The sequence below is a fragment of the Pseudopodoces humilis genome, chromosome 2 (assembly GCF_049639895.1).
Source record: "Pseudopodoces humilis isolate 2021_Gansu_Grassland_sample_001 chromosome 2, ASM4963989v1, whole genome shotgun sequence".
Lineage (NCBI taxonomy): Eukaryota > Metazoa > Chordata > Aves > Passeriformes > Paridae > Pseudopodoces > Pseudopodoces humilis.
The window spans coordinates 38,294,333-38,306,520 of record NC_142201.1 but is presented as its reverse complement, the minus strand read 5'-3'; the positions used below and the strand labels follow the sequence as shown (position 1 = coordinate 38,306,520).

At 37.8% G+C, this 12,188-nt stretch overlaps 1 protein-coding gene across 2 annotated transcripts in view; it reads left to right on the top strand.

Moving 5' to 3' along the window:
- PCCA (propionyl-CoA carboxylase subunit alpha) overlaps window positions 1–12,188 on the top strand; it is a 274,540-nt gene that overhangs the window by 160,717 nt on the left and 101,635 nt on the right. For both annotated transcript variants that reach the window (XM_088051153.1, XM_005516806.3), the window contains one exon: window positions 7,930–8,032. In XM_088051153.1, the coding sequence (XP_087907279.1) occupies window positions 7,930–8,032 (103 nt within the window). The remainder of the gene's footprint in view (window positions 1–7,929; window positions 8,033–12,188) is intronic.

Below are 12,188 nucleotides of genomic sequence, written 5' to 3'. Positions count from 1 at the left end.
CCAAGACTGTTCTGCACTGTGACCCAGAGCAATCTTGGTGCTGATGGCTGGGATAATTTGCTTTGAGAAGTACTCCTGATCTGAGGTTCAACACTGATATTCTCACAGCCTCTGTATATTGTCCTGTTACCTCTGAGTTATCATACTCTCTTCTGTTACAAAAGGGGGTGAATATCTGAAATTCTGGCAGAAGGGATGACAGTTTAAAGTACTGAGTGTGTTTTGATTCAGGTTTACATCTGTTAGTGGCAACTGAGCTCAAGATTAGTAGGCAGATTTCACTACTGACATGGGTACAGCAAACCTAGCACAAACTTTGCCCGGATGTTTCAAAAAAAGAGAATATGGAAAGTAGTCTTACATGTAGAAGTAAAATCAGATTATTTCCTTATCAAACTTAGAGGTATTTTTTAATCACTTCCCCTCATTTTCATATTAGTAGGTTTAGCATTTCCTTCTGCCTGTTTTTCATGGGGACAGAAAACCTGTCCCATAGTTTTCTGAACTTAATACAAAGTGAAAAATAGCACATTATTACTGGGAACAACCCTTCTTTGAATGGAGGTGTAGGAAGCAGAGCGCCCAACATGTAACTACATCCCAATACCATCATGTTATATGAAAGTATGTAAAAATTGCTGGATGATGTTCATAGAAGAGCTTTAGTCCTCCCTATTGCATCACAGTGGTTTGTTCTGAAGCTCTTTGTGCATAAAAAGAAAGGGAGATAATTATTGGAGGACTATTCTTCAGTATCTGCACAATAAGTTTTTTTGTTTAGAGAAATAAGGGAAAAATTGTATAGGAAAAGGCATTTGCTGTTTTACTTTTATGGAGTAAATTATTATTATTAGTTTTGCCAACTGTCCAAAGTTATCTCTTAATAAAAATTAAAAAAAAAAAAAAAGTTTTGGAAAACAAAATAGTAATGAAATTAATACTTAAATTGGAAGAGAAAGAACCCCAACTTTTTTGATGACAGATTTTTAGACTTTTCCATCTATAACAGTTGTTAGCACGCACAAGTCAATATTGTTGACTGATCTGATTGAAAACACCTGCTTGCAAATGGTTCCTCTGTTGGTAAATAAAAGATGGTTAAAAAGTCAGATTAGAAACAGACTTGTAAATTATACAAAAAATAAATGTATTTTCTCTGTATTTGTGAACACTTGATTTGAGCATTCCTTGCTTCTTATTTCACAAATGCTTGCAATGAGACAAAGAATAACATCTCTTACCTGGCGTTAATGCTCTTGATGTTTGTTTTTTCCAACAGAACCCAAATACTAAAGCAGGCCCTATCATGTCATAGGAGAGGAAGTCAGTTTCAGATATGTTTTACATGTATTTATTTGAAATTTTCAAGGTATGCTGTCGCCTGAAGGACTGGGCAGTCTCTTTTCTGAAACTGAGAGATCTTGGGCTCTACTTGGCAGCTGCCAGGGTGGTTACTGTGTTTCATCCAGTTTTTATTAATGCAAAGCACACAGAAATTTCCTGGCATTATGATCAAGTGCCAAAACTTTTTGTCCCAAAGAACGTATCATCAGGCTGCAAACCTGAATCTCCATTCATTCTCCAAGCCTTCATGAATCTCTCATTCCTTCCTACCATCCCCAGTGCTTACCTGGGCCCTGGCTCTTTCTCTTGAGAAATGGGGGGTGGATGTGAACCCCCACAGGCTGAGGAAGATGGATAGCATGGATCTTTGATTCTTTGTACATATGCTCTGCAAAAATGACTTTGCTATATCAAGACAGGCAATAACAGCAGTCCTACTTCATTTACCCAATAGATACAAAGCTGAAAGAGCCATGAAAGATCTTTCAAGAAGATTAGAATTCTTGTTTTGCCTGCATGTTTGGAGGATAATTTCTTGTTAAGACTGTGGAGACAGCTTTGGCAGAGGAGCCCCTAGTTCCTTGCCCCTGCCAGGCTGCTGAGGATGCTGGCTGTAAAACATTGGGGTTAGGGTGTCTCTCCTTGCAGGACCCAAGCCCTGCTTGTTTAGAGACCTCCACAGTGGAAGGAGGTAAGCCAGGGTGAGCTCAGGTTCTTTGCAAGGTTATTTCTCAGTTTAATGAAGATGAAAGGCGTTGAGCCATGCTCTTAGGTCTGGGCAGCTAAATTCACCCTAGATTTATAAGAACTAGATTAACTGTTTCTTTAGCTCTTGTCTGGGTTTCACTGCTGAAGACACTGGAGGTTTTTGTTGGTCACTGGATTGCAGGCTTTTATGTCAATGCAAATTGCTCTAAAAGCTTCTGTTAAAGGGAAGGAGAATATCCAGATGTATGCTGTTCTGAATCAAAGCACGGTGCACTCCACAGCATCTTTTAAAAGCATTGCTTTTTATTTCATAGTTTACCTTCCATGTAATTTCATTTTTTCCTGTGGTCACTATTCAAATAGAGTATAGGCTATAAATATGCATATTTGTTATTGATCTCAATGTGATATATAAGAAAATGTAAAAGCTTTTTGATGTAACTATTGAGTAATTCTTCCAGCCTTTGTCTGATCAGTTGGCACACAGGCTAGTAGAGGTTATTATTTTGTATGACATATGAAGAACTATAATTTGGTCTAATGATGGTATATTTTCATATTCACAGTGAAAGGGGTACATGTATATGTATGCACATATAAAGCAGAAAGAAGGAAAACCTATTTTTATGTAAAAAGGCACATGATATGTATAGATGGACCATATGAATGATCCATATATTCATATGATCCATATATGGTCTGAATATATGTAGAAAATGTGTGTGAATAGATACAGAAAATACTTCAAATTGCTGAATAAAATATTCCCAGATTCTTAGGTCCCTTGCACATAATTTTTAGTTCTTAAAATAATCCTGTGAAAGTGCTGCTTTTATCTTTTCTGTGTGATCATGAACTTTTATGTTGGAAAGTGTTGAAAGTACTCTGATACTAAAGCTTGGATTTGTGTTTTGTTTGGCAGTACACTTCTGTTTAGAATTCTTTTAATCTATCCATTCCCTGCTTTTATATTCATCTGATAGTTGAAGGTTCTGTGAAGGATATTTCTTAGCATATGAACTTATTAAACCAATAATGCTCAAAAGTATGATATTTGCTTCCCTTTTTTTGGTTTTTTTTTTTTTTTTTTTTGGGTTTTTTTTTTTGCAGTTTGTGGTTTTGTTTTTTTGTTTTCATCACAAGATAGGCTCTTGTTTCAAATTTCTATTTGCCTTTCTTGATTTTTTTTTTTTACTTTATTTTTTTGGAGGGGTAGGGGGAGGGCAGGGAAAATAAGAAACAATTTATATGGTAGATCTAAAGTTTCATTAAAATTGCTTATGCCCTGTCCCAGGCATTTTAAGTGGGCCATCTGTCTAAACATCTCTGCATTTTTTTCTGATCATTTCCTCGACTTATTCATGAGCCATGGGAGGGCTCCTTTGTAGTCTCCATGTAGCTGGTTCAGTCTACCCCCACTGAATACATCTATGTGCTTGCATAACATATCTTTTCACAGTGCTGGAAATTCTCTGAACTTGGTTCAGATGAATGGCCCACTTTCTGAAGGTCTTTTTTTCTCCCTTTGCAAGATTTGTATGCAGAAACTGACCTTGGTGGCTACAGAATCCAGCACATTATTCTTGATCATTTTACAGGCCACCTGCTGTGAAAGTTATGATGAAGGATTTCTTAATGATTCTTTGACCATTAACATTGTTTTAAGTCAATATTTCACTTTTATTTAACTGCTGAATAGGTAATTGCACAATTGAAAAACAGCTTTATGGAGTGTCATATAATGTGGTTTTCAAACGCTTGTAATCTTTCAAACGGGAGGATTTGTTATGATAGTTTGGGATTTCTCTGTTTACATAAAGTATTATGCAGCAAAAATATCAGAAGTGAAGAGGAATTTGTGTTTTCTCCCTCAGCATTAGAACACATACTTTGAATTGGAAGTAACAAAATCTGTACTCAATTTTCTGATCCTTTAGGAGCTGGTGACATCCTAACTCATTTACATCATCAGTGGTAATTGGGAGAGGAAAGTTTATTTGCTACAAACTGCAGAAAATTGTCGTTTTTATTGTGTTCCTTCTATCTGATTGGTTGGTGCCAATCAAAATGGCCAGGGCAGAGTTATTACTTGATTTGCTTTTGTGAGTGTCTGTTTTCTTTCATTACTTGCTTTTTTACTAGAATAGATAATAGTTTAATTAATGTTTTCCATGAGTACAGAAAGTATGCGTCGACCTAAAATTTCTAGCAGTTGTCTGCTTTCCTCACTTGCTAAGAAACCAAGAGCTTTGGTTGCTGTGTTATTCTCAAATGTCTCCCTCTCCCACATATAGCATTTGGGGGTAAAAGGGACATAATACATTCTACACAGATATCATTTGTAGTTGAACAAACAGCAGTAGGGCTTGAAAATAAAAAACTAAGGAGGCAAACAGTGCTGTTTTTCTTGTTGCATTGCTTACGTGTTTTTGTAATTGGTGCTTTGAAGTAAAGCCTTTATGACTTAAAGCCAGGCCATCACTCTTCAGCTGTGTTCCTATGCTTGTGATGCTTCACAATTTGGAGTGGAGACATTCAGACCTGCCCTTTTTTGTGTGGAAGTTCAGAACTGCCCTTCTCCACCCATCCCATGTTGTTGTGGCTGTGGTGCTGCCTTTGCTCTCTGTCCCTTTGTGTGTAGTGCTCCTGGAAAGGATCAGCAGCGCACAATTCTCCATGCCCTGCTCCCCATCCACCTGGCACTCATCTTGTGTTTCTTCCTGCACCACTGATCTTTATACACAAGTGAAGTAATTTTATTGGATGATATGTCATTTGCCAAAACTGGGAGAAGAAAAGGTGCGCATGTTGAATCCTAGGAAAGACATACTGTATGGACTCTGAATCTAGGTTTGGAGGGGAAGTGCCTTATGTTTTCTTTGTGTCTTTTATGATGGCAAAAATTACACTATTTTTGTTTTCAGTGGGTTTTTTTTCTTTTCTGTGAATACAGTGTGTTGGTTGTCAGCCCATTATGTAGAATTTTAAAAGTTCTACGTTTTGAGAGTAGCCAGAAGTTTGGGAAGTTTTCTGTGAACTAGTGTGAAATATATTCGGAGTTCAAATGCTTTCTTTGGGAGAACTTAAAAATCTTCTTAGCTAAGGAAGCAACCTTGGCCAAGAATAAAGATAATTTCCCATGCACTGGGACTTCTCAGATACTAAAAGAAACCCCAAACACCACAAAACAGCAGAAAACCTCACCACAAATCTCCTTTCTTAGCCTGGTAGAAATTTCTGCATTTCTAAAGTGTTCATGGATGTGAGCAACTTCTTTTCATATTCAACAAACTTAGGCTTTGATCTTTACTTTTGGACTTTGTAATCCTTATTTATATGAATGTTCCCTACCCGCAAATCCTATCAAAATGGAGTCTACTATAAGATAATTTCTTTGAAAGGAATTTGGTTTAATGAAGAAGCAGGATTGTCATGAGCTAATGTAAGTATCTGTCCTAGTCAGTGTCAGTTATAGATACAGAACCACATGCAATGCTGATTACCAAAGTGAAAAATGTTCCTTTGCAAATGGATCTAGAAATTCCAGGAGGGAAGTACAACTTGGTGTATACTTGGTGTTAGATGCAGCTCTGGACCTTGCCCTCCTGGCCACTGGTGTTACAGAGAGAGGAATTATGTTTGAAACCCAGGCAAAGCAGTGATCGTAGTCATGCCTTTGGAGAGGCATGCATCCTGTTTGGAGATACACTTGACAAAGCTCAGCAAGACAGGACTGAACAAAAATAATCCCTGCTGGAGAACAAGACTGTCTTTCCTTTGATGGCCAGCAGCCAGATTCATGAGGTCACTTCCAGTCAAATGCAGTGTGAAGCAGGGCTGTGCCAGCAAGGCTGTAAGGAATCTCATGACACCAGTGAAGCAAATCTACTAAGCCGAGTTTGCAATGAGGTCCTAGTTCTAATATAAGAATTATGAAGTTGCTATGAACCACTAAATCCTGTTGGTTGTTGCAGTGGAGTGTCATGGAGAACTTAACCAGGTGCTCCCTGTATTCCTTCTTACTGGTGCTCTGATACCAGGAAGTGCAATGAAAACATCTCTCAGCTTGCTGCCTGCTACCTGTGCAGGAAATTCCTCTTCCTCTTCTTCAGGAACTCCTGTGTCTGTCACATTTCCTGTCTTCCAGTCTAAATGTTTGGTGACATACAGGAATTCCAATAGGAGTTGCTGAGAGATGACATTACACCCAATAAACCATAGATAATTCCTCATATTTCGACAATTGTTGCTATATTAAATGTAAAAGATGACTCATGGCATCATTAGCACAGGAACAGGTTATTTTCAATATCTGTCTTGTGAACTTTTAGTGACAGAGGAGAGCTAAGGTGTTCAGTGAAATATGATGTAGGCCTTACTTGGCTTGCATCCAGAAATAACTAAGGATAAGTATGCATCTATTTGTATCTGATATATTTAGAATTTCCATTTCCCCTTTTCAGGCACATGGCAAGGCACAATTTTTGGAAGCTCCTTGCCTCATTAAGTACTTGAACTTATACTTTCCTAAGTTTCAGGTATATAAAAACCCAATGTTCTTAAAATAATTACTGAAATCCTTAGCAAGTCAGTGTGTTATCCTTGGCTTGGGCAGATAATTTCTCCTCCTGTGGCCGCTGGAGGCCTCGCAGGTGCTGCTCCCTGTTGATTCCACAGGAAACCTGAGCACTCTCTTTGGGAAGACGTGGTTCACTGGTCACCTGAATCCTCTGGATGCATGTGGCATAATGTATTTACAGGTTTCAAGACTCTGAAGGCTGCAATAAAAGGTGTAGTAAGCACTATAATGTACAATAGATTAATGTTATAACAGAAATGATCCTTAGAGGAGACGTGAAGGTGATAAAATTATTATCCTTACAGATTTCTTACAGAAAAATCTAAATGTGTAAGAGTCAGTGTGGAAGAAAAGCTATACCAAAATGTGTTTTTGTTTTAATGGAGTTTAAATCAGACCTTCCTGTCTTCCCTTTAGGCCATGTGGTGAATGCTTATGGTAATATATGGTGACCACTCATTAGAGAAGTTGTAGTATACTTTTGGACACCATTGCTATGGCGAAGTGGAAGAGACTTGAGAAGTTAGAATGAGGAAGTTGAAAATTAATATACATTTAAATAAAATAGCTGAAAATTGCATGTTTCACTCTGAATTTTGAAGAATGGAGGCTCAGTTCTCATTCCTTTGCTGCCAGGTGTGTGCTTTTTTAAGCTGAAAAGATTCAGGTTTCCTGTATTACTTGCTAAATGGTGCAGCCACAGAATACTGAAGGAGTCAGTATAATCCTGCGTGTGGGCTGTGATGGATACATCATTATTTTTTCAGTATGCTTGAAGGGCTCTGTGGATGAGATACTTAAAAATGTGTATTAGTTATAAAATTTCTTCTATTACTTGTTTGGCTGAATCTTTTGTCTGTAATTGGCTTTTAATTAAGGTTTACTGAGAATGAGATTAAAGAAATAGTGATTATATTTTGCCCTTGAAAAGACTGCTCCAGTTATCACTGTTGCTATTCTCTTGCCAACCCACTTTCTCATCTGCTTTTCATCCTGTTTGAGCTACTTCTGCAGCGAGTGCTGGCTGCATTCAAGGGCCTCCTATAATTTTATCAGCATACCCAGCATGTCAAGGCAAATCTAGAAAGAAAGTAAGAGTGTATTTTCTCCTTATATGCTGTTTGACAGAAAAATGTATTTAGTATATATTTTTTTCAAGTATGCTCTCCAACTGTGTCTATAGATTAATGATATTTTATATCCTTTATGACCATCCCATGAGGCAAGTGCTTCTGGTTAACTTGGGAGAAGCATGAAATCTCTGTTAAAATTTTTTCTTCTGTCTGTTTCTTTTTTAGAATTCCTATTGCTAAATCAAAGAGGAGTAGCTGGGAGCTCTCTGTGCATCTAGGAGATGGAATATACCCAGTTGCAGTTTCAAAGGATGGCTCATCATTTTCTGTAAGTTCTGCTCATTTTCTAAGAAGTTCAGTGCATTGAGTCAATATATATATTATCAGCCTTGACACCTGCTAAAATTCTCCATCTTTTTGCTGGCTAAGGATAGATGTGTGGTTTGTCTTTAGTAGGCATTGCTGTGAATTACCAAACAAGCCTCTGACAGTTAAATAGTGTTAGTGCACTGAGATTTTTCTCAGGGCTTATGCCTGTGGAACATTTTTGTATATAACCATTTATTACAATAGTTTCTAAATTACTCTGTTTAGCGTCTTGTTTAGAAGTAGCATCTTATACTCTATTGTAGATATACGAGAGCAGGAAAATAAATGCAGTGTTGACAAAAATTGCATTACCTGAAGCTGGTGTTCAGAAAAACAAATCAAGGATCCAAGCAAATTGAATAAGCAGTCATACTGGAATGGCATGAGAGGCAGCACTCTGTGGTAGAACTGGATGTTGTCACGGTAAAATGCCAGTGTTTCAAGAAGTGCTTACTCACTTCAGATGAATGTGTATAAACTATTGTTTTTTACAAATATTGTAAGGTAATTACTTAAGCACTTAATGTTGTCATCATGAATGGCAGAAGGACAGACCATGACAGTAAAAGAACAGTAATGCTGTGTTTGGTAATTCAGCCATTCAGCAGAATAAAGCCAAGACACAAGCTGGTTGAAGTATGAAGAAGATAAATTTATAGGGAGAACTACTTTTTATGTCTGTTATGGTGATTTGACAACCAAAATGAGATTTCAATTTTTTTAAATAGGTAGTTCACTTGTATAGTATTTGTTGACTCTTAGGCAGAAGGTTTCAAAAGGGCCTTAATAAGGTGGATTTTCTTAGAATGGAAATGACACACCCTACTTGCTGAATTGTTCCCGAAGCAAAGGCCAAGTCTGCATGCAGTTTTTAAAATCTAGTTTTTAAAATACTTCTAACAGACATCTTGTGAACTTGGATACATCCCACTCAAACAACTGATCAAATGTGTCAGATTTCAGCCCAGTTTTGAGCTGGGCTGGCAGTGGCTGGTGTGACAGAGATAGCCCTTCCCAGGAGCAGTCATTGCCCTCAGCCTTTCCACCTTTTTGTTGCAGCACTGCAGCACAAGAGCTGCCTGCTGCTGTGAGGATGAGCCTTCTGGTTGCTGTGAGGGTTGCATAGGGCCTGGCTGCTGTGAGCTCATCAATCTAATTCCCGTAGTTAGACTTGTCCAAACCAGGGGGCTGTTTAGCACAGCCAATTACACAAGCACACATCTCCATACGTGCACACATTTTTGAGAGGTTTGCTCGAATCCAAACCTGTCTCTCACTTCAAATGAAACCACTGACAGTTGTGATGTCTTGCAATAGTATGAGAATTACAGCTAGTGTAAACCAGTTTGATGAGGTATATGAAAGCCTGGGCCAGAGGGATTTGTGACATCTGCTTTTGCATTTTATTTCTACCCTAACCATGCCTCTATACTTGGGGGAGATAGAATTCCTTATTTATTTTTATCTGGAAAATAGCCAGTGAAATAAATCGCATCAAGTGGATTTCAGGAGATGTCTGTTTCACTTAAAACACATTCCTATATGTATTCAAAATTGCATCTGAGATAGGGTATGTAAAAAGCAGATAGCTTTTTTTTAATAGTGGGGTTGTTTAGAGTTAAACTTAATTTTATTGTTACTGGATAAATAGTAGAGGACATGTTATTCTTCATCAATAATTTTCTTTTTCATGGTGTTCTCCTGTGATTGTGCTGCAGGCAAGACTATATAGTAAGTACAGCACCACCAAAAATCTGAATTGTTATTCAAAACTTTACAGTGGAAAATCAACTGTGTTAAAACTTCAAAGAAGAGAAGTCAAGACTCTGAATGAGAAATCTTGTTTCTGATCAGGAGGTACAACTTAATGTCAAGAATATAAGGGGAAATTTGGCGCTTGCTTTATTAACTTTGCTGTCAGAAATATAAGCTTCACGTTTTTGAACTTCTACATTTACTTTTTGCTACTATGTTGGTGTGACACAGGCTCCTACCTTTGTGGGTTGTCCCCTTGTGGCTTGTGACAAAGACAGCTGAGTCTGTGGTGCAGTTAGATAGCCCAGTGTGAGGGCCACCTTCACATTCCCCTTCAGAAGTTCACTCCTGCTGCAAACTGTGCTTTGCAGCGGCGGCATTCGCATCCTGATTTACTTTGTTTACCACAGGGACTCTTCCAGCAATGACTCCTTTCTTTTTTTCCCTGTAACTCTGCTACTCTCCCCAGCTGAAAGCTCCCCAGCTCGCAGTGTGCAGTGCTTTGCGCTCGGCGCAGGGAGTGTGAGCAGCAGGCTTCTCCATGGTTCCCGCTGTTCCGAGCGGATCGCTCGTCAGCATTTTGGGCTGTGGGTCATCTGTGGTTTTCTTCATTTATCATGAGATTCTTAATGAATTGTGCAGTGTGAACTGCTCTTCACTGCTCTTTATTTTTCAGAATTTCGGGTTTTGAAACCATCTGTTTTTAACTACTTTGTTTGTAACAGAGTCCTTGATGGGGGCTGGTTTTAGGCCACTTTAGCAGCCTTGCTTCCCAAAACTGAAGGATTTAAAGGATAAGTGGTCAAGTGTGAGCAATGCTCTTTGCCTGAAGCACGGCAAACAAAAATATTAATTTTTATGGTTCCAGTAGAGGTTAAAAACTTCTGTGAATCTTAGTTTGATATATTTTCTTTTAAAAGATAAATAAGTTGGTTTTTATTCTGAAGACAGCAACATATATACCAGTACTTAAGTTTATATCAAATTATTGTACTAGAATTTTCAGTACCAGACAGTTGTTTCTGGTGGTATCCTATCAACATAGCAAACACTTTTGCAATTAAAATATTCCAGTGACCTGACTTGAGAATTAAAATTAGCAGCTTTTGTGGGACCTGCTTGCTTGTGTACAAAGAACTTGCCAACTAAATTGATGTAAATGTCATTTATTCTTTTTTTTTTCTTTGTTCTATATATTAATTGCTACATGAGTCTTTAAACTAACTGCTTGTCGTATATGCCACTCAGTTTTTTAGAGGACAGATGGTCAGATTCTTAGCTTTGATTAGTGTTCTTATCCTTAAAATTTTTTTCTCTTGTCAATTGAATTAAAGATCTTACAATCAAGATTACTGCTAAAATAGAATTTGAAGGAAGAATCCCTTCCTTTACATGAGACTAATGCAAAACAGCAACAAGCAGCCCAGAGGCATCCCACCATGACTCTGAAATTTTTAGTTTACTTCAGTTACAAAGAAGAGTCTTTCCCATCTTGCCACTTTAAATTGCTAATCTGGCTATCAAATGGGTTTATTTTATAATTTCATTGGTTGAGTTTCACTGTTGAAGGTTGGAGTCTCTTCTTCCTTTACAAAACTCAACTGCAGGGTACTGAAGGGTGGGGGAGACAAAATCAAATGGGAACCTTCATATACTGAGGAAACCTGGTTATCTGTGTGGTTTCCCTGTAGCATATGAATATGACCCTTCGAAACCAGATCTCAGCTGCCCAGGATGCTCTAGTTCCTTGTGATGGTGGCATTCATAGGATGGTTTGAGTTGGAAGGGACCTTAAAGGTCATTTAGTTCTAACCCTCCTTCCAACCTAATTTTAGTTCAGTGAGGAATTTGTAACTGTATTCTGTGCAATAAACTTAATTCTTGAAAACCTTTTTGCTATTACCTATTTCCTGATGATTTGCTACAGAGTAGGAATACTCTGTCTTGAGAATTCTTTATTGATAATTTGCATGTTTTCTCTGCAAGTGGTTGTTACTCTCCTTTTTCATGTTTGAAAACAGTCCTTTCTTTTAGGGTTCTTCATGTCTGTAGTAAATGCATACCTTCCCAGACTGCTTAGCCTCATCTTCTCATCAGTTTAGTTGTCAAAGAATTTCCAGATGTTTTCAGTTATAAAGTAGCTTCTTATCATTGAAGTTGTTTATTTTTTATTTTTTTTTAAGCATAAGGTGTCATAGTTCAGAAGTTACTTGGGCAAATGGAAATTTGATATATTTCCAGAGGGACCTGTATGGGTCAAATGCTGAATAAAAGGAATAGAGAAAGCTAAATTCCTTAATTTAGGTTGTTACTAGAATGGGCTACCATTTTCACAAAACATTGGATCATTGCCTAAATCC